The sequence below is a fragment of the Bufo bufo genome, chromosome 1 (assembly GCF_905171765.1).
Source record: "Bufo bufo chromosome 1, aBufBuf1.1, whole genome shotgun sequence".
Classification (NCBI taxonomy): domain Eukaryota; kingdom Metazoa; phylum Chordata; class Amphibia; order Anura; family Bufonidae; genus Bufo; species Bufo bufo.
In genome coordinates, this window is record NC_053389.1 from 498,520,577 (window position 1) to 498,544,032 (window position 23,456).

Here is a 23,456-nt window from a genome sequence, read left to right on the forward strand (position 1 = left end):
AAGATGAACTATGGGCTAAAGGACCTTTGGTGACGTCAGATCACATGCTCCAATCACATGGTACATCACCGCGGTGATGGACCCTGTGATTGGAGCATGTGATCTGACGTCACCAAAGGTCCTTTAGCCCATAGTTCATCTTTTTAAAGAACTAAAGACCGGGAGAACTACGCGAACAAGAGGAGAAGGTGAGTTTATTTTTTTTATTTTTTAACCCTCAATTGATCACCTACTAAGCATTCTGTATTCAGAATGCTATTATTTTCCCTTATAACCATGTTATAAGGGAAAATAATACAGTGTATAGACAGTCACCTAGCAACCGTGCGTGAAAATCGCACCGCATCCGCACTTGCTTGCGGATGCATGCGATTTTCACGCAACCCTATTCACTTCTATGGGGCCTGCGTTGCGTGGAAAACGCAGAATATAGAGCATGCTGCGATTTTCACGCAACGCATAAGTGATGCGTGAAAATCATCGCTCATCTGAACAGCCCCATTGAAATGAATGGGTCCAGATTCAGTGCGGGTGCAATGCGTTCACCTACCGCATTGCACCCGCGCGGAAATCTCGCCCGTGTGAACGCAGCCTAACTCCAGCACCCAGGCCATGCAGGCAGTGAATGGATGGACGCAACCCTTCTTACCCTAAGGGCACATAACGGACACTTTTGGGGTTTCCTGCCTGGTGGTGGCTGGGATGCCCTTGATGTTAAGAAGGAATAAGCAGCGGGTGCAAGGCAGGAGAACAGGAGGTGAAGTTCTGGATCTGTTGGCCAGTCTGTTTCAGAAGCTGGATGAGTGCATTACCTTTACTGAATCAGTCCAAACATGACCTCCATAGTCCTCTACCATCTGCAATAAATCAATGCTTTTTTTTTTTTGTCTCAGAGGTTAATCCTCTTTCTGGCAGCTTTAACAGGAACAGTGTTTTTCTGGAGTACGGTTTGCCTTGGCCTACTTGTCAGGCACACACACCGAACCAGTCTTCAGTCTAGCTTGCTGGCTTGCACATTCTCTACTAACCAGGGGAAATGGGACCAGCTGATAACCAGGCAACCAAAACAAATAAACCGCCCGTTAACTGTTTCTTACCTATACATAGCCTTTTTGGGTTACATGGTGCATAGATCATAGTCAGTAGCACAATGAATGTTTCAAACACTTTAGCAATGAACTTTGTATTAAAAGGTTTTCCAAGACTTAAATAATGAGAACCTATCCTAGGTCAACACTATCTGAATGGTGGGGGTCCAACACCCAGGACCCCCACCGATCAGCTGTTTGAGAAGGCATTGGCGCTCAAAGTGCCGCAGCCTTCTAGCAGCTTACCAAGCCGAGCGCGGTACATTTGATAGTGGCTGTGCTTGGTATCACGCTCAGCCCCATTCACTTGAATGGAGCTGTGCCTAGGCCACATGATCGATGACTATGTCGTCACTGGCCTAGGAAAAGCTGAGAGAAGGCTGCGGCGCTACTGCAAGCACTGCTGCCTTCTCAAACAGCTGATCGGTGGGCATCCCTGGTTTCAGACCCCCACCAATCAGATACTGATGAACTATCCTAGTAGTTAGCAGCAGGTCTCTGCTGTTTGAAACAGCAGAGAGCTGCCTGCTATGACGCCTGCTGCATTTGCGAGCAGGCGCCATGTTTGCCTATCGCTCCAGCGCCATACATGCACGGAGCTGGTAACGAAAGGGTTAAAGTATCGGAAAACCCATTTAACCATTTAACAGTGAACAAGCGGGTCACTGCATGTGTGTGCTTAATCTGGCGCTCCGTTTATATGGGAGACACGCTTCCCCCTTTCTTATACTTATCTTGAGGATAGGGGAAAAGTCTGTAACTTGGAACAACCCTTTAAATATCTCTGGCAGGCTGGAATAGTAAAGAGGTTAACAGAAATATCAAGGTGTCAGGTGCATTTCCCTACGCTTAAAGGGGTTGGCCACTTTCTGGCTACTTGTGACCAATGTGTATAAAAGATGACTATATGACACTTACTAATATAGCCTTTGTTGATATTGTGTGCCGTTTGCTATAAGTCATAGAGGTCGTGTCCATAAGATGGCCGCTGATGGAGGGTCATGTGACCAGACACATGACTTGGCCTCCTCCATTCTAACACACTGCACCTACACTAAACTCCCACCTGAACAAATGCAGGTGCAGTATATTTGGATGGAGGAGACATCACATGGAGCTGATTTTTTTTTCTGGTCACATGACCCTCCATCAGCAGCCATTTTATGGACAAGACCTCTGTGTGGACAGCACAAGACTGGCAAACAATGGGGCATACCTTATGAAATATAGAAAATGGCACAGAAATTCAAGGCTATATTAATAAGTGCTGTATAATTATTTAGCATACACAGTGGTCAACAGTAGCCAGAAAGTGGACACCCCCTTTAAACTGAAAAAAATGTTACCCTGTTATTCGTTGGTTCGCTATACATTTCCTTCCAATACAATGGGATATTTTCTGTTTTTAAATGTTGATATTTTTACATAAATGTGTGCATAAAACAATTAAATTAAATTAAGTTCTGTTTGGAATCCATTTACTAGAATATTATAAACGCACCAACACAGTTCTATTCCTCCAGCTGGAAACATTCTATTAGCATGGTTGTTATTCTTCTTGTGACCAGCAGGAGGCGAACCTACGGAATATGAACACTGTATAAATGCAAGGAAAACAAAAAAACCTAGAGAAATGGAATGACCCACTCCAGCCCCCGTCGTCGGATTTTCCGGAAGGCGACGTCAATGACTTTCTTCAGTTTGTCCCGCCTCCTTTGGCGGGTTCTTGCTGTCAATCATTCTACGTCGTGTAGATGGTGGCAGCTGATTGGCTGTGTGAAGCAGAATTGTCCCCCTCATTGGCAACCAAGATGGCGGGGGCTGTTTTTGTGCTGTGAATCAGGCCGTCGAGCGCCGCCGTGCGGTTGTGTCGCTCAGGCTTCCCATACTACGTTAGGACTGGCATGTGGCCCATGTGAATTCCGCCTAAAACCAAGTCTTCCGACGCTATCGATGAGGTGTGCGGCTGCCGCGCACTGACACACGGAAGGCAGCGGCCCTGATAGCGCAGCACGCGGCGGCCGGGACGGGCTGCCCTCGCTGGTGAGTTGTGTGCGGCCTGCTCGGTGTGGGGATGGGTGCCGCAGCTGTGCGTGCCTCTGGCCTGGCGTGGCCTCCACGAGACCATGCGTGCAGGTGCGGTCTGCCCTGCGGTCTCATTGTGTGCTGAGCGCTGTTCACACAGCTGACGCGGCTGATCAATGGTAGTGACAGGAGCCTGCATCACGAGTAATGGCTACTAATGCAGATGAATGGGCGATCTGCTAGTTGCCTAGACACTTGCAGGAAATCTGACCTACTGAATTTCTTTCAACTGATGTGTTGTTTTTTTTGTTTTTATTGGCCAGCCACATGAGCCTGTCTGTCAAATATTTTTTTCCCCCATTACGGAGGCAGATTATTGGGAACGAATGCTTGTACCTAATAACTGCCCTGTGAATTTATATATATATATATATATATATATATTTTTTTTTTACACAGGGACATTATCGGGATTGAACCTGGTCCTGATAATTGCCCGATCAAGGTGAGAGCTGCTTTTACATGCTACAGTATCTCCTTTGGATGGGGAGTAGCGATCCCCATAGAGCGTCACTGGTGATTGTTGGTGCCCTTACACAGGCCAGTTATCTACAAACACTCATCCCCCGATAATTGGCCAGGTCCCAGTAAAAGGACCTTAAAGGGGTTGTTCACCCCCCCCTAGGGGCTTTCTGCCAGACCCAACAGAGCGGCCTGACCTGTGGAGAAAATCATGCCTGATCTCTACTGCTTCAGCTCTCTGTTCTCCTCATATCAACATCCTTTTTGATGTGGGTCACGTGGCCACTGCAGCCAATGACTGGCTGCAGCAGTGACACTTCCTCCATGCATCACACAGAGCATGGGGGGACACTTGACCTCTGCAGCCAGTCAGTAACTGCAGTGGCCACATGATATAAATGTGTAGTGACCGGAGATCTGCAGTGGCGCACGCCATGCAAAGGAGCAGGAACCTGGCATCATCCATCCGGTAAGTATGATATCCTCCCAAAAGTCCCCCAGGGGTGAACAACCCCATTAAGGCCTCATGCACACGACCGTTGTGTGTTTTTGCGGTCTGTAAGTTGTGGATCTGCAAAACACGGATGCCGTCTGTGTGAGTTCCGCAATTTGCAGAACGGCACGGACGGTCATTGATATAACTACCTATGCAAAACGGACAAGAATAGGACAGGTTATATATATATATATATATATATATATATATATATATATTTTTTTTTTTGCAGACCACGGAACGGATGCGGACAGCACACAGAGTGCTGTCCGCATCTTTTGCGGCTCCATTGAAGTGAATGGGTCCGCATCCGAGCCGCAAATACTGGGGCTCGGATGCGGACCAAAACAACGGTCGTGTGCATGAGGCCTAGGTGTGCTACTGATCACCTGATGAATGAGCAAAGCAATTGGCAGCCTGGGGCTTGTGAAGGCTCCCAGTCCTACCATAGCAGCAGAACTTAAAGGATAGGTCATCACTGTCCGATCGGTGGAGGTCCGACACCCAGCACCCCCGCCGACCATAGACGGCAGCTGACGGGAGGAGACACGGCACGTGCGCACTGCATGCACAGTCTCTGCATACAGCTGACCGGTGGGGGGTGTCGGACCCCCGTCAATCTGATATTGATCACCTATCCTGGGGATAGGTCATCAATACTTAAAGCCTGGAAAACCCCTTTAATAGGAAGCCTGTAAAAATCCTATAGTAGTATACTATTGCAACCTATGGTATAAATGATCTCATATTCGACTTCCCTTACAGGGACTTAAAAAGTAAAAAAAATGTTCTTTAAAATAAAAGATCAAATTACCCGGTTTCACAATTTTACCTATAAAAATACACAATTAGTATCTACACATCTGAAAATGTCTGAAATATTAAAATCTGAAAGTATTTATCCTGTAATGATATTGCCCCAATCTGTGTTTTTTTTTTTTTTATTACCTATCCCCCAGAGAAAAATTGAATAAGTCATTTTTACCTCAAAACGGTACCAATAAAACCGACAGTGTCAGAATATGGTGATACAAAAAACTAAAAATTTATCAAAGGTTATTTCCATAGGCTGTTTTCAGACCTCCATTGTGAATTCCGTCAGGCTGTTCCAGAAGAGAATTCACCGGGTCCGGCACTGCCGGATGCCAACAGAATGTCCGCCGGCCCCATTAAATATAATGGAGATCCGTACGCATTCGGGCAGACACACGGAGAATCAGTCGGACACGCGGTGGTTTGTGTCTGCTGGAACAGTTTCACACAACACACACCCTAAGCTAATGTCTGTGGTGTTGAGTGAACTTGTGTTTTAGGTTCGGCGTCCAAAGTTCAGGTTATCGAAAAATCCCGTTACGGATTCCAAATTCCGCTATGGTCCGTGGTAGAGGAGTCCATAACAGGATTCTTTGATATCCCAAACTTGAACTTTGGACGCCGACCTTAAAACACAAATTCGCTCAACACTAAATGTTTATAACGCCAATCGCGGACGTTTAACTCCTCAGATGCCGTGATCAAATGTGACCATGGCATCTGAGTATGGAAAAACCTGGCAGCGCTTAAAGCCGATGGTTGTTTCTGAAAGCAGTGTTCTCTCTGAAGAAAGCAGGGCTAAAGCTCCATTCACCCGTCCGTAGCGTGTTTTACAGATCCGTAAAACACACCCGGCAATGTGCGTTCCGCATTTTGGGGACCGCACATCACCGGCACTAATAGAATATGCTTATTCATGTCCCGGACAGGAATTGGACATGATATATAGATCCGGGTGGCAGTGCGGCCCCATAGAAATGAATGGGTCCGCAATTCCGTTCTGCAAAATGCGGAAAGAAATTGCGGACGTGTGAATGGGGCCTAAAGCTGCAGTTCAGGGAGCGGCAGCCTCCTTCACTCCAGGTGTTAGGAAACCCTCAGCATGCACACTTGCATAGCTGTGATTGCTTTTTAGTCACCTAAGGCTCCATTCACACGTCCGCAAATGGGTCCGCATCTGTTCCGCAATTTTGCGGAACGGGTGTGTACCCATTCATTTTCTATGGGGACGGAATGGATGCGGACAGCACACAGTGTGCTGTCCGCATTTGCGGAGCGCGGCCCCGATCTTCGCGTCCGCAAAAGATAGAACATGTCCTATTCTTGTCCGCAGCTTGGCCCCGATCTTCGGGTCCGCAGCTCTGCAAAAGATAGAACATGTCCTATTCTTGTCCGCAGCTTGGCCCCGATCTTTGGGTCCGCAGCTCCGCAAAAGATAGAACATGTCCTATTCTTGTCCGCAGCTTGGCCCCGATCTTTGGGTCCGCAGCTCCGCAAAAGATAGAACATGTCCTATTCTTGTCCGCAGCTTGGCCCCGATCTTTGGGTCCGCAGCTCCGCAAAAGATAGAACATGTCCTATTCTTGTCCGCAGCTTGGCCCCGATCTTCGGGTCCGCAGCTCCGCAAAAGATAGAACATGTCCTATTCTTGTCTGCAGCTTGGACAAGAATAGGCATTTCTATAGGGGTGCTGTGAATGGAGCCTTAGGTGACTTAAAAAATTTAATATAAACATTTTTTCAATCATCACCCTTTCCCATAATTTAAAATAAAAAGAAACCATAAAAAAAGATAGGCATCGCCATGTCCCAAAATGCCCAAACTATTAAAATACAAACGTATTATTCCCGTGCGGTGAATGCCAGAATGGAGAACAATCTAAATGGTCGATTTGCCATTTTTTTTATTGCTTTTCCAACCCCCACACCCCCCAAAAAAATATGTAATCAAAACACATCACACACACACGCCAAAATGGTATCATAAAAAACTACAGATCACCCAAAAAAAAAAAGACCCCTTACATTGTCTTTTTTTTTCTTTTTTCCCCCTGTCTTAAAGCAAAAATGGTGTGGTATTACTGTAATTGTACTGACCTGGAGAATGAAGGGAACAGGTCAGTTTATCACATAGGGAATACTATAGAAGTGTGACTGAATTGTATGATATATATATATATATTTTTTTTTTTCCAGCTTAGGGCTCTTTCACACCTGCGTTATTGTCTTCCGGCATAGAGTTCCGTCGTCGGGGCTCTATGCCGGAAGAATCCTGATCAGGATTATCCTAATGCATTCTGAATGGAGAGTAATCCGTTCAGGATGCATCAGGATGTCTTCAGTTCCGGTACGGAACGTTTTTTGGCCGGAGAAAATACCGCAGCATGCTGCGCTTTTTGCTCCGGCCAAAAATCCTGAAGACTTGCCGCAAGGCCGGATCCGGGATCAATGCCCATTGAAAGGCATTGATCCGGATCCGGCCTTAAGCTAAACGTCGTTTCGGCGCATTGCCGTATCCGACATTTAGCTTTTTCTGAATGGTTACCATGGCTGCCGGGACGCTAAAGTCCTGTTTGCCATGGTAAGTGTAGCGGGGAGCGGGGGAGCAGTATACTTACCGTCCGTGCGGCTCCCCGGGCGCTCCAGAGTGACGTCAGGGCGCCCCAAGCGCATGGATCACGTGATCACATGGATCACGTCATCCATGCGCATGGGGCGCTCTGACGTCATTCTGGAGCGCCCGGGGAGCCGCACGGACTGTAAGTATACCGCTCCCCCGCTCCCCGCTCCTACTATGGCAACCAGGACTTTAATAGCGTCCTGGGTGCCATAGTAACACTGAAAGCATTTGGAAGACGGTTCCGTCTTCAAATGCTTTCAGTACACTTGCGTTGTTACGGATCCGGCAGGCACCTCCGGCAACGGAAGTGCATGCCGGATCCCAACAACGCAAGTGTGAAAGAGGCCTTACCGCTACATAATATGAAATGTTAAATTAGAAAGTACAATTTGTCCTGCAAAAAACAAGCCCTGATATGTGAATGGAAAATTTAAAAAAAGCTATGGCTCCGGGAACACCGGGAAATGCAAAAATGCGGCTGAGTTAAAAGTAGTAAAACATAAAAACTACTAGTACGGAAATTACATTTTATATAATTGTTCTATAGCCGAGCGATAGAAAATGAATGGAGGGAGGCTGCGCATGTGCAGGGCTCCGTTCTCGATATAGGTGCGGGTCCCTATAAGACAATGGGGGCATATCCTAGCGATATGCCCCCATTGTCTATGATGAGACAACCCCCTTTAATGTCTGGTTACACTTCTAGTACTCCCATCTAATGGGAGAATACATGAAAGATGCATGTGAGCAGCCATAAGACATGGACATATATGTCTGTTACCAGTTGGTTGGGGGCCCCACAGAATGGTATCGAGGGCTGCCGATTGTGCACCCCTGATCTGCCCCAATGTTTCTACTGCACTGCGGGATATGTCAGTACTCGGCACTACAATAAGTCACTGGACTCCTCTGGCTGGGGCGCACATATCTTCTTTCAGTTTCTTGCTCTCCTAAGGCTGGCCATACACTCCAGGTCACTTCCTTGACATGGGGACAGAATCATGCAAAATGGGGAAAAATCTTAAAAGCACCTCCCTAAGATGTGTAGTGGCAGATTATAAACTATCACCAGAATCTCTATACATTTGCTGACCACGCTGATCACATTGATGCTTTTTGGAGTAATCCTGCAGCGGTGGTCTGCCCTTGTGCACCTGATACAGTTATCCCACATTATAAATTTGCCGTCTGCTACAGTCCTGTCTGCACCATGTCAGCTCTGCTGTTTCTGAAGGCTCTCCTAATAATCTTTCTGTGTAAAGGGTGACTAGTGTTTTCCCAGACTCGTGAGGCGTCGCTGGCTGTCCTGATCTAGGGGTGTGTAAACTTGCTGCCTCGCTGATACAAAGTACAGGTCTGCCGGGAGGGCACGTAGTAAAACAATGGCTCAGGAAGTTCGCAAACGCTGAACAATGTACGTAAATCCTCTTGTACGGCTAGTAGAGGCATAATGAGCAGCCTCAAATGTAATGTCTACTTCCACATCAAATCCCTCTCCAAATGTTTTAGATGGGTACTACACAAAGCTGACATGGGGCAGCAGTGTCGGACTGGGGCGCCTAGGGCCCACCAGTAACATTTATTTTTGGGGCCCACCGTACGGATGCATTCAAATATTACCTGCTCACACAGCAGCAAGATGCTATCAGATGATTGAATATGGGGGTCCCTGCAGAAACATTGAGAAGGTAGGTCCTGGGGAAAAGAGGATGCTAGTAGCTTTCCTCTAGACCTAGAAGTCATCTCAGCTATCAGATTGTGTCTATGATAATAAACTGGGGAGTTTCTTTAATAATCTATCAGGTTTTTATATGAACATGGGTTGTTTGAGGTTCTGTACATTCAATATACATATGTAGTGCAGTAAGTCTACTGTGTTATGTGCCACTAGTGCAGGGGTTGGGAGACTAGGGGCCCACCTTGCTCAGGGGCCCACAGGGGGATTAATCTGTACCCCTCTGGGCCAGTCCGAGCCTGTGGGGTGGTAGTAGTGTACCTCCTTGCAGAACTGCAGCAGTTTGCCCCAAATTGGCGCTGCTTCTTCAGATGAATCGTCTGTTTAACCCCTTAAAGGGGTTCTGCACTTTCATTTAACTGATCTATCCTCTGGATAGATCATCAGCTTCTGATCGGCGGGGGTCCGACACCCGGGACCCCCGCCAATCAGCAGCGCCGCGGCCTTCTCACTGTTTACTGCCGGCCCACTGACGTCACGACTAGTATCAACTAGCGTGGGCACGGCTAAGCTCTGTTCACTTGAATGGCGCTTAGCCACGCCCAGGCCCAGTGTGTGGATTAAGCAGTGAGCCAGGCCACACGTTTTTCATTAAATAGAGACACTTTTTTGGAACAATACTACCAGTGGGGGACAGCAATTGGATTTATTCTCCAGAGATTATTTATTTATATATTCACGATTTTATTTATTTACACCATATTGTTGATTCAATATATCTTGCCACTTTTAGTCACTGTGTTATATCACGCATTGTCGATTTTTCACATATTATCTATTGATTTATTTGACTATCCATTCACTCACAGATTTTCCCTGGAGGTATATTTGCTGTTAGCCACTGTTGTAGGTAACGGACTATATTGTGTCCGTCCTATTAACGCAGGACTGGACCTCTGGCCTTCCATTAGCTATAACAGTGGATAGATCTATGCTTATTTTATCTATTAATTTTATGTGAGTTTTTATCAATTTATCCAGAGGGTTAAGCTATTAGGTTTTCATCATCAACTGTATATTGATATAAACCTGCATATATTTATCGCTATCAATAAATTAATATATCATTACTATATTGCTTGAGTCGCATTGCCTACCTAGTGAACTAGGTATAAGAGTGCCCATTCCATTTTTACTACGATAGATCATCAGTTAAATGAAAGTGCAGAACCCCTTTAAGGACCTTGCCATATTTCTCCTTAAGGACCAGGCCATTTTATTTGCAAATCTGCCATGTCACTTTATGTGGTAATAACTATAAAACCCTTTGACTTATCCAGGCCATTCTGAGATTGTTTTCTCGTCACATATTGTACTTCATGACACTGGTAAATTTGAGTAAACATTTTTTTATTTTTAAAAATTTCAATTTCTCTACTTTTATAATAGTAATACCTCCAAAAATTATTACTTTACATTCCCCATATGTCTACTTTTATGTTTGGATCATTTTGGAAATGCCATTTTATTTTTGGGGGACATTAGAAGGCTTAGGGGCTCATTTATATTTTTTTCGTGATGAGATGAGTTTGATTGGAACTATTATAGGGTGCATATGACTTTTTGATCGCTTGCTATTACACTTTTTGTGATGCAAGGTGACAAAAATGGCTTTTGTGACACCTTTTATATATTTTAATTTTTTTTACGGTACCCGCACCTGGTTTTGGCTCACAATAACTGATGGAAATAACTGACCAAATAACTGTAGTATGAACTCCGCCTAACTAGGCCTTGAGACATGACTCCCATCAGCCAGCATCCCATCTGCAGACAGCTGTTTCAGCGTGATTGGCCCTCATCAGAGCAGAGTACTGGCTTAACTGGGTTAGGGCTCTTTCACACTTGCGTTGTCCGGATCCGGCGTGTACTCCACTTGCCGGAATTACACTCCGGATCCGGAAAAACGCAAGTGTACTGAAAGCATTTGAAGACGGAACCGTCTTCAAAATGCTTTCAGTGTTACTATGGCAGCCAGGACGCTATTAAAGTCCTGGTTGCCATAGTAGGAGCGGGGGAGCGGTATACTTACAGTCCGTGCGGCTCCCCGGGTGCTCCAGAATGATGTCAGAGCGCCCCATGCGCATGGATGACGTGTCCAATGCGATCACATGATCCATGCGCTTGGGGCGCCCTGACAACACTCTAGAGCGCCCCGGGAGCCGCACGGACGGTAAGTATACCGCTCCCCGCTCCACTTTACCATGGCTGCCAGGACTTTAGCGTCCCGGCAGCCATTGTAACCATTCAGAAAAAGCTAAATGTCGGCTCCGGCAATGCGCCGAAACAACGTTTAACTTAGAGGACCTTTCACCGATTCTTACCCTATGAACTAAGTATACATACATGTGGAGCGGCGCCCGGGGATCTCTCTGCACTTACTATTATCCCCGGGCGCCGCTCCGTTCTCCTGCTATGTCCTCCGGTATCTCCGTTCCCTAAGTTATGGTAGGCGGAGTCTGCCCTAGCGCTGGCCAATCGCATTGCAGAGCTCACAGCCTGGGAGAAAATAACTTCCCAGGCTGTGAGCTCTGCGCTGCGATTGGCCAGCGCTAGGGCAGACTCCGCCTACCATAACTTAGGGACTGGTATCTCCGCCTACTATAACTTAGTGAGCGGAGATACCGGAGGGGAGAACGGAGCGGCGCCTGGGGATAATAGTAAGTGCAGTGAGATCCCCGGGCGCCGCTCTACATATCTGTATAGTTCATAGGGTAAGAATCGGTGAAAGGTCCTCTTTAAGGCCGGATCCGGATCAATGCCTTTCAATGGGCATTAATTCCGGATCCGGCATTGCTGCAAGTGTTCCGGATTTTTGGCCGGAGCAAAAAGCGCATCATGCTGCGGTATTTTCTCCGGCCAAAAAACGTTCCGTTCCGGAACTGAAGACATCCTGATGCATCCTGAACGGATTTCTCTCCATTCAGAATGCATTAGGATAATCCTGATCAGGATTCTTCCGGCATAGAGCCCCGACGACGGAACTCTATGCCGGAAGAAAAGAACGCAGGTGTGAAAGAGCCCTTAGAGGCTTAAGTCAGGATTTGGGGGTACTATCTCTCCTTGGGGAGAAAGCGCCTAAGTCTGTGTGAGGAGCCTTATAGACTATACATTCTCCTCTGCAATTCTGGGAAGAAAGGGATGCAACTGACAAAGCATCCTGGACAGGAAGTCTGTGTCTCTTATCACTCCTGTGACAGCTTGGACGTCCGTCTCCTAGGTGTGAATAGAGAACAGACTTCCTGTCCACACACATGGTGTATCAGTCACATGACAGAGCTGAGGACCAGAAGGAAGGAGATAACTCGACTAAATCCACCAGTAAGAAGATTTCCTTCACTGCAATTTACATCATATACCTTTCTGATGTGGCAGAGAATAAGCATTTTCCCCTCACCCTGACGGCACCCTATGCGACCAGGGACCTCCCATCCGGGACAGGAAACCTGAGAAGATAAAAGGTTCACACCCCCACCAAGCACCAGTTCAGGTTTCCTGTCCTCTGGATGGGAAGTCTCTGGGAAGCTCATGTTGGTTCACGTTGGTTCTTACCTACAGCCGGGGGGAGGCCCAGGTTCTTATCCGGTGGGTGGCCTCCCCCAGGTGGCGTCAAGCTCTCCGGGGCTGCTGCCTACAGTCTGGGCCTCTTCCCCCACATTCCGGCGCTGGCCTGAGGAAGCCGCCGTGGCCGTGTTCAGGCGGCTTCTCTCCTTGCTCCCGGGTTGCCTGTCTTCCTGTCGGCGTCGGAAGGGGCGTCTGCGCATGCGCACGCCCCGACGCGGGGGGGCGGGGCTTAACCCGGAAGTCGGGTTGAACGCCGATGTGTGCCCTGGCGCGTCTTTTAAAATATAAATGGGGCAGAGGGGGGGAACCCAGCCGGCTGATGTGGCACACAGTGTGGTGCTGAAGAGGCTCTTTGCGGTCAGCAAGATGTCGGAGCCTACAGACGGACGCGCCGAACCCCTGGAACCCTCAAGGCCCGTGAGTCCGGTACCAGTCCTGAGGAGTGGGGGCTAAAGAAGGCTGGTGAGATATATCCTTCTTTATTAATGAGGTGTTATCTGCTTATTTGTGTAGGTGGCAAAGCCCCCCAAAAAAGCGGCCTCAAAGACGAAGCATAAGGAGTGTGCAGGATGTAAGACCCCCCTAGCTTCCTCCTATTCTAAGCCGTTATGCACCCCATGTATTGATAAATTGGTGGCAGAGGAGTCACGGAGTCTTTCCAGGAATATGCGATCTTTAATAAGATCTGAAGTGAAAGCATCCCTTAAATCCTTAACTACGAATCGCCCGCAGTCTCCGGGAAGATCTCCGGATGTGAGGGGTTCGGATATAGACCGCTCTGACGCGGAGGAAAGAGAAGCAGGCCAGTTACTCTCTGATGATAATACTTCATCAGCAGAAGAAGAAACAGGGGGATCCCTTTTCTCGCCTGAGGATACCCAAAACCTCCTTAAAGCGGTCAGAGCGACGATGCAATTAGAAGAGGTGAAACAGCCTAAATCAACTGCAGACGTTGCCTTTCAGGGGTTAGGTCCCAGAAAGCAGAGAGTTTTTTCCGTTCATGAAAATGTGCAGGCATTAATTAAAAAGGAATGGAAGAATCCTGATAGGAAATTTTTTATTCCAAGCTCTGTCAAAAGGAAATATCCCTTTGATGAAAAGGTAGCAGCCTGTTGGGACAAGGCCCCTATTGTTGATGCTCCGGTGGCAAAGATTGCCAAGAAGTCTGCTCTTCCGTTCGATGACCTGGGTAACTTATCCGATCCTCTGGATAAAAAAGCGGATTTTTATTTGAAGAAGACCTGGGAATCATCCTCTACCTGCTTGAGGCCGGCGGTTGCAGCGTCATGGGTCTCTAGGTCACTACATATCTGGCTGGAACAGCTGGAACAGCATCTCAGTGAGAAGAAACCAAGAGAAGAAGTTCTGGCCTCTCTTCCCACCTTTTTTAAGGCTGTTGATTTTTTAGCCGATGCCTCCACAGATATAGTTAGGTTTTCAGCCAGATCTTCCGCCTTATCCAATGCAGCTAGAAGAGCTATTTGGCTGAAGTCCTGGAAGGCGGATCAGGGTTCTAAGGCTAGGTTATGCGCTATCCCCTGTGAGGGTGACAGGCTCTTTGGGTCTTCCCTTGATGATATACTTGAAAAAGCCTCAGATAAGAAGAAGGGTTTTCCAGCTCCTCAACGCCCCCCCTTTTTTCGTCTTTTCCTCCTTTTTAGGGATCAGTCCTGACCCCTTTTCTCCTCCAGATGTCTCTAGGGTTCTAGATTTTTTACAAGCTGGCTTGGATAAGGGGCTTAGGGCTTCCACCCTAAGAGTACATGTGGCAGCCTTGAGTTACTTCTTCGATTCCCAGCTGGCCCTGCATCCTTGGGTTAAAAGGTTTCTGTCGGCAGCCTCCAGAATCCGCCCTTCGATAAGACCCTTGTCCCCTCCTTGGGACCTAAACACGGTCTTGACGGCCCTGTCACAGAAACCTTTTGAGCCCCTGTCAGATTTGCCATTGAATATGCTCTCATTTAAGATGTCCTTTTTACTGGCCATTACTTCAGCTAGGAGGATCTCAGAGATTCAGGCTTTCTCGGCTTTTCCTCCTTATACCCAGGTCTTGGATGACAAAGTTATCATTAGGCCTCTCCCGTCCTTCCAGCCAAAGGTGGTTTCGGACTTCCATAGAAGTCAGGATGTTGTCCTTCCATCTTTTTGCCCTAATCCCTCTAATAGTTTAGAAAGGGAGTATCATTGCCTAGATGTCAGAAGATGTCTGCTTGCTTATTTAGAGTCTACCTCGGCCTGGAGGTTGGATGAAAACCTCCTTATTCAGTTTTGGGGTAGAAATAAGGGGCGGAAAGTGTCCACGGCGGTTATTGCCAGATGGGTTAAAAGGGCCATTTCCGAGGCCTATTCAGCGCAGGGTCTCTCTCCCCCTTCAGGGTTTGGAGCCCACTCCACTCGAGCGGTAGCTACGTCCTGGGCCGAGAAGGCGGATGCCTCCCTGGCCCAAATTTGTAGAGCAGCAACTTGGAGCTCTCAACATACCTTTTTAAAACATTACAGGCTCCATCTTCATGCGGATTCCGCCTTTGGTAGGAAGGTGCTTCAGGCGGTTGTCCCCCCCCTAATTTCTCATTAATAGTCTATCTCGCATGGGGTGCCGTCATGGGTGAGGGGAAAACAACATTGCTTACCGGTAATTGTTTTTCTCGATACCCATGACGGCACCCCCGAAATTTTCCCTTCCCTATAATAGAAGTATATTTAAAAAAAACTAAAAAGCCTTTAGTTGTCCTTTATTAGATTATATGCGGAGTAGCCCGCTACTTCCTTATTGGTTTCTGAGAGTTCTCTCTCAAGTATTGAAGAGATATAATGTACCGTATTGGATCTCTCTCTCTCTATTTTTCTTACGTGTATTCACCTCCGGAGTACTGTTTATTACTATCACTGGTGCTTGGTGGGGGTGTGAACCTTTTATCTTCTCAGGTTTCCTGTCCCGGATGGGAGGTCCCTGGTCGCATGGGGTGCCGTCATGGGTATCGAGAAAAACAATTACCGGTAAGCAATGTTGTTTTCTCGTGCATGGCATTGGGGGACACAGCACCATGGGTATATGTCCAACTACCACTAGGAGGTGACACTAGACATAAAAGTGTTGGCTCCTCCCCGTTGGGCTATACCCTCTCCACAGACACTAGGCAGATCAGTCTTGTTCTAGTGTCCGTAGGAGGCAGACCTGACCTGCCCTTTTTGTGCAGGTCATCCTGCTACTTTTTTATTATTTTTTCTTCAATCTTTTTTTTTTTTTTTCTCTTCTCTGCAGTTTCCGGCCTGCTGCAGGGGTGGCTCCATCATGTTCCACTTTAGTTGCCCCCCTGCGGGCGCGTACTAGGGTACCTGGCAGCCACCCAGTCCCCAAATCTGCTTCTGCAGTGGAATTCCGGCTGTCCCACGGTTCCCGTGTTGAGTCCGCCGAGGGGGTGGTTATTGCTGCGCCTGAAGACGTCTGAGGGTGAGTATGTTCCTTTAGATTAGGGTCTCCCATCCTCCTCCCCGGGCCTGGGCATGTTCCCCCCCTCTCCTCTCTTCCCAGATACCTGCATAGGCCTTCCGTTTTTTCTCCTCTGGGGGTCGCTTCTCCAGTTTTCTCCCCCACCTGGCCCCCGTTCGTCGCGGCAGCTCCGGAGCACTTTCACGATCGCAGCCGTTCGTTCCCGGCTGCGCTCCACTAATCGAGGTCCCAGCTTTTCGGGCCAACTAGGCCGCAACTCCCCGCCCACTTTCTGGCTTCCCGGGCTTGCTCAGTCACCTCCCCTCCGTGGGGGGAGCCTGGGAGGGGCCTCTCCTGCCTGCCTTTTCCAGCTCCAGGTTCCCTGCTCTTCTCAGAGGGGCGGTTCTTCCTCCGGCTGTTGGCTTCTTTTCTGACACTGGGTCGCCATCTTCTGCTATCCTGCATGGGCCGTGCTGCACAGCTCCTGGGGTCTGGTAGGCAGCCTCTGGCTGATTTGCTCTGCAGGCTCCCCCCCCCCCCCCCCCCTCTCAATTGCCGCGTTCTCCTGCAGCCCTGCACCTGTTCTATAGCTGCTGCAGCACCTCTTGGGAACGTGGCATCCGGGGACAGATAGGACAGCCCTGCTGCTCTGAGGGCCTCTTCTCCCTGCCTCCCTACGGAGGTTTCCATGTGGTCGGCTTGTCCTCCTCTCCCACCCTTTTGTGTAGGTCCCCCCTAATGGGCTCCCACCCTGTCGAACCATGGGAACCTTGCCTGACTCTCCCAATCACTGGTGGAGTCGCTGGAGCGCTACCTACAAATTGCGGTGTCCTCCTCTCTCCCCCCCCCCCACCCCCTCCCCAGGGTCCTCCCTGCAGATGGGCCACGCTCACGCTCAAATACAGGGTCACGCAAGGAGTAACCCACGGACCTTCCTTGGGTGGTCTCAACTAGCTTCCACCCCTCCTCGGGTCTCCCAGGACAGGCCTGAGGCTGATGACAAAGCCTTCTCTGTCAGTTGCCTCTGGGGACACCTCTGCACCAATTCCCTCGGAACAGAGCATCAGGCGGTCTTCCACCATGCAGAATCCCTCTGTGAGGTCTAGACAAACGTGCACGGTGGAACCTACCCTACCCAGGTTTGGTGCCCCTCTAGCGGAGGGGGAGACCTCTTTCGGATGGCGCTCCCCTGCCTGCACAGGTAATTACCGCACAGGTAACGCAGCCGTCACCGTGCTTGGCAACTGGGACACCTACACAGTGTCTCTGGTACGTGCGCCCTCGTAGGCTGTACACGACAGACCTTCCTGGTTCCCCTATCCAGGGGCTATGTTCTAGGCAAGCTGATAATTCAGGCAAACGCCTCTTGTAGGGTTGGTAACCCTTCTCGGCCTCTGAAGGTTCTTTTGTAGTGCCTGTACCAGACAATACAGGCCGGCTTCTATTGCCGTGGCGATTACATCTGTCTGTTTCCAGTTACTTCCATGATGCCTATAATTATTTTTGTTTTTATTATGGGGAAAGTGAGGAACTAAACTATAGCTGTAAGAGCTCTGGTTTCGTCAAAGAGATGGGAAATTTACATCTAACCAACAGCTCCCCCGATAGCTGCCCAGTAAGCCTTTCAGGCTCCTGGAGCACAGCGCACCCGGGGAAAGTTGCTTTAGATGCCATGGTCACAATTTACCACAGCATCTGTGTGGTTATATGTCTTCGATCAGCATTATTGCCAATCGCAGACATTAGCCCCGGGTGTCCACCAGAAATCCAGGGGCTATGGCCCTTGTAAGCTGGCGCCATTTTTAAAGACCAGACTTCCACCGTATCTGTATGACAGTCGGAAAAGGGTTGAAGAGTACTTAAAGGGTTTCTACCACCACATTTTGGCAGAAATGGTGAGTGGACGGAGTCTCTAGGTGCTGAAAAGACACCCCCATAGCACCTAGAGGCTCATTTGCATACCAATAAAACAAATTTTTTTAGGGTAACCGCTGCAGAGAAAGGAATTACAATAGCATGGTTAGGTAAAGCAGACTCTAGCAGATCGCTAGTGTCTGACAGCTAATTAGGTCAAAATGTGGTGGTAGAAACCCTTTAAAGTAAAATTCCTTGAATCAGTAGGACACAGTAGGTTATACATTGGTTCTCTGCTAAGTGTTCTGGCAATGGCCATTAGAGATCAGAGTCTCCTAAAACTGGTGCACTTTTAGGCCCCTTGCAGATGAGCGTGTCCAGATACGTTGTGTCTGCGATCAGGGAAAATCGTGCGAGTAGATACGCAATTGCAGTCAGTTTTGACTGCGATTGCGTTCCGATGTTCAGTTTTTGTCACGTGGGTGCAATGCGTTTTGCACGTGTGCGATAAAAAACTGACTGTGGTACCCAGACCCGAACCTGTGGGGGGGAACGCACCTCATCCACTTGATCGCGCAGCCGGGCTCGTCTTCTACTTCTTGCAGGACCTGGCTGGAAAAGGACCACGAGGTGAGCGCTGTGACATCAGCGCAGGTCCTGCTGAATGAAGATAGAAGGTTCTTCTATCTTCATTCAACAGGACCTGCGCTGACGTCGCCGCGCTCACCATGTGATGGCGTCACCGAAGGTCCTTTTCCAGCCAGGTCCTGCAAGAAGAAGAAAAAACGAGCTCGGCTGAGCGATCAAGTGGATGAGGAGAGTTACTTTTACTTTTGTGGGGTTAAAAAATAAATAAAAAAAACTCGCCTCATCCACTTGATAGCTCAGTTGAGCTAGTCTTTTTTTCTTCTTGCAGGACCTGGCTGGAAAAGGACCTTCGGTGACATCATCGCGCTCACCATGTGGTCCTTTTCCAGCCAGGTCCTGCAAGAAGAAGAAGAAGAAGAAAGAAGACGAGCCCGGCTGCGCGATCAAGTGGAAGAGGTGCATCCCTTGTCTCCTTAGCAACCCTGCGTGAAAATCGCATTGCATCAGCACTTGCTTGCCATTTTCACGCATCCCCATTCATTTCTATGGGTCCTGCATTTTGTGAAAAACGCAGAATATAGAACATGCTGCGATTTTTCACGCAACGCAAAAGTGATGCGTGAAAATCACCGCTCATGTGAACAGCCCCATTGAAGTGAATAGGTCCGGATTCAGTGCGGGTGCAATGCGTTCACCTCACGCATTGCACCCGTGCGGAATTCTCGCCCGTGTGAAAGTGGCCTTATGTAACTTAGTCAGAATTACAAGAATTCTTCAGCTTTGAGGGGGCTGTCCTCGCTGCTGAAGAAACTCAAAGCTCACCCGCCCTCTTTATTGACAGCATAGACATCTCGCCCAGCCCTGACAATCTCCCACCTGCGCTGCTGCTCCGAATGGGGGGAAGCAGAGCCTCTGTGCTTATGCCGTTAATTGGGGCAGTGGCACAGGTGTTAGATTGTCAGGGCCAGGTAAGATGTCCAGCCCTGTAAAAGCGGGCGAGGGGCCTGAGCTTCTTCAGCAGCGAGAACACTCCCTCAAAGCTGAAGAACTCTTGATGATGAGACGATTCGATTTGCTTATCTATAGTCATGATTAGTAATTCTGCCCCACCGTCTCCCAACCTACTATCTTTTGTGAAGTAGTGCAGTCTTTGACAATTTCAACGCATTTTTTATATTGTAGTTTGAGGAAAAAATGAAGAACAAGAGTGTGTGCTCCCCAACTTCAAGAAATGAGCAATGTGATGAAAAGGATGGTAAGTGTTCTCTCCCTCTTTCTTGTACAGGACGAGTTGTTGCGGATAGCTTAGAAAACAATCTTCATAGTGATTGTAATCAGCGACATTGTAATCCATCAGGTATTTCTGTGCCACCTATATGAAGAAGTCTTTCAGATGGCAATATTGAAGGGGGGGGGGGGGGGGGCGTGGGGCTCTCTGCTGCAGTTCTCTCCCTATCAGGCAGATGAAGGATGGAACTGATTGTCCGTCCACCTCAGGTGAGATGAACAGAGAAAGAAGTAGAAGAACAAACAGCAGGTGGCGCTGTACAGTTACATTTCATTGAATAACTCAGCGGTTATACTGAACTGTTAATGACATGCAATTACAAAAGTACCTGTAGAATATTTTTCGAGTGACAACCCCCTTAACTCTGCAGGTTTGTTCTGTGGTAGTTAATACCTTGCTTGTTCCCCATATGCAGTTATTGGCAGCTTCCAGTTTGGATATCTATCTTTTTCAAATCAGCGGCCTGGTATTGCATTTGTCTGTAGTAATCTTCACATCTCAGACATTTATGACGAATCTGTGTTGGGAAAATACGGGTCCTCTGCTCTTAAGTTTGGTATGAAGGAGAAGACCACTCATTAATGTGGTTCTCTTCACTGTAGTCTGTGCTGGCGAGCTAAGCATTTCACAGTTCCCTTTCCCTTCTCTCTTGAGTGCTGAACGGGGGAGCCCAGAGTTGGAACCCTAGCCTAGCACTCATTTTTGCCATGTCCTATGGAACAATGCCAGAAGATGCCAGTAGCACAAAGGTTAAGAAATGACAAGCTCAGATTCTTATCTACAAATGCTCGCAGTTTAGGGAATAAGATCAATGAACTTGAGGCTATAATGGCATCTGAGAATATAGATGTAGTGGCTGTTACTGAGACATGGTTCAAGGGGAATAATGACTGGGATATATCAATACCAGGGTTCTCTCTATACAGGAAAGACAGAGAAGGGGGGAGGGGTGGCCCTGTATGTGAAAGACCGCATAAAATCAAATTTGATACAAGTTAGCGAGAACAATTTAAAGTCAGTTTGGGTTACCTTGCAGCTTGATAATCATAAGGTAACTCGTGTAGGTGTGATATATAGACCACCTAGCCAAGTCAAAGAATTAGATGATCTACTAGTTGAGGAAATAGCTAAAATGACATTGAAGGGGGAAGTTATCATTATGGGAGACTTCAATCTTCCTGATGTAAACTGGAAAACCAAAATAGCTAGTTCTGCCAGGAGTACAGATATTCTAAATTCCCTACTGGGATTATCTCTACAGCAAGTAGTGGAGGAGCCAACCCGGAAGGAGGCCATTTTAGATTTAGTATTCACAAATGGGAATTTGGTATATGATATTACTGTAGGGAAAAGCTTGGGATCTAGTGATCACCAGTCAGTGTGGTTTACTACAAGTACAGTGACTGAGTCACACCACACAAAAACAAAAGTTTTAGATTTTAGAAAAACTGACTTTTCTAAAATTAGATCAGTGGTATACGAGTCCCTATCATATTGGAACAGTTTCATTGGAGTCCAGGAGAAATGGGACTACTTAAGAGGCACTATTGAAGGCAACAGAAAATTGCATTAGGCTTGTCTGTAAAAGCAAAAAAGGAAAAGACCACTGTGGTACTCAGCAGAAGTGACCAAAATCATTAAAAACAAAAAGATAGCCTTTAGGAAGTATAAAAAAAAAACGAGGATGACAGGCTAATTTACAAGATTAGGCAGAGAGAGGCCAAACAAGTTATAAGAGCTTCTAAAGCACAGGCAGAAGAGAAATAAGCTCAGTCAGGGAAAAAAGGCGATAAGGCATTCTTCAGATACATAAATGAAAAAAGGAAACTAAAACAAGGAATTACAAAATTAAAAACAAAAGAAGGAAGGTATATGGAAGAAGATAAAGAACTAGCTGACTGCCTCAATGAATACTTCTGTTCAGTCTTTACGAAGGAAAATGAAGGAAAAGGACCTCAGTTAGGAAAGAAGACTAATGAATCTTTTGATGCATGTGTCTTGACAGAGGAAGAGGTTCTAAGTCAGCTGTCTAAAATCAATACAAATAAGTCACAGGGGCCTGATGGGATACAGCGGTGAACTAGCAAAACCATTAACAGATTTATTTAACCAATCACTGGCAACAGAAGTCATCCCAGAAGATTGGAAATTAGCAAATGTTGTGCCCATTCACAAGAAAGGTAGTTGGGAGGAATCGGGCAACTATAGGCCAGTAAGCCTGACATCAATAGTGGGGAAATTAATGGAAACCATACTTGAGAGGATTGTGGAACATCTAAAATCCCATGGATTAAAAGATGAAAAACAGCATGGGTTTACTTCAGGGAGATCATGTCAAACTAATCTTATTGATTTTTTTGATTGGGTGACTAAAACAATAGATGGCGGAGGTGCAGTAGACATCGCTTATCTAGACTTCAGTAAGGCTTTCGATACTGTCCCACACAGAAGGCTTATCAATAAATTGCAGTCTTTGGGCTTGAACTCCCATATTGTTGAATGGATTAGGCAGTGGCTGAGGGACAGGCAACAGAGGGTTGTAGTCAATGGAGTATGTTCAGACCAAGGTCTTGTTACCAGTGGGGTACCTCAGGGATCTGTTCTGGGACCCATATTGTTTAATATCTTTATCATCGAAATTGCAGAAGGCCTCGCTGGTAAGGTGTGTCTTTTTGCTGATGACACAAAGATTTGTAACAGGGTTGATGTTCCTGGAGGGATACACCAAATGGAAAAGGATTTAGGAAAACTAGAGGAATGGTCAAAAATCTGGCAACTAAAATTTAATGTGGATAAGTGCAAGATAATGCACCTGGGGCGTAAAAACCCAAGAGCAGAATATAAAATCAGTGATACAGTCCTAACCTCAGTATCTGAGGAAAGGGATTTTGGGGTCATTATTTCAGAAGACTTAAATGTAGGCAGACAATGTCATAGAGCAGCAGGAAATGCTAGCAGAATGCTTGGGTGTATAGGGAGAGGCATTACCAGTAGAAAGAGGGAGGTGCTCATGCCGCTCTACAGAGCACTAGTGAGACCTCATTTGGAGTATTGTGCTCAGTACTGGAGACCATATCTCCAGAAGGATATTGATACTTTGAAGAGAGTTCAGAGAAGAGCTACTAAACTGGTACATGGATTGCAGGATAAAACTTACCAGGAAAGATTAAAGGACCTTAACATGTACAGCTTGGAAGAAAGAAGAGACAGAGGGGATATGATAGAAACTTTTAAATACATAAAGGGAATCAACAAGGTAAAAGAGGAGAGAATATTTAAAAGAAGAAAAACTGCTACAAGAGGACATAGTTTTAAATTAGAGGGTCAAAGGTTTAAAAGTAATATCAGGAAGTATTACTTTACTGAGAGAGTAGTGGATGCATGGAATAGCCTTCCTGCAGAAGTGGCAGCTGCAAATACAGTGAAGGGGTTTA

The 23,456-nt window shown here is 47.2% G+C and overlaps 1 protein-coding gene across 2 annotated transcripts in view; it reads left to right on the top strand.

Moving 5' to 3' along the window:
• Positions 1-2,887: 2,887 nt before the first annotated feature.
• SCAF11 (SR-related CTD associated factor 11) overlaps positions 2,888-23,456 on the top strand; it is a 114,374-nt gene continuing 93,805 nt past the window's right edge. For both annotated transcript variants that reach the window (XM_040410600.1, XM_040410609.1), the window contains exons 1-2: positions 2,888-3,131; positions 19,917-19,989. In XM_040410600.1, the coding sequence (XP_040266534.1) occupies positions 19,929-19,989 (61 nt within the window). In that variant the 5' untranslated portion in view covers positions 2,888-3,131; positions 19,917-19,928. The remainder of the gene's footprint in view (positions 3,132-19,916; positions 19,990-23,456) is intronic.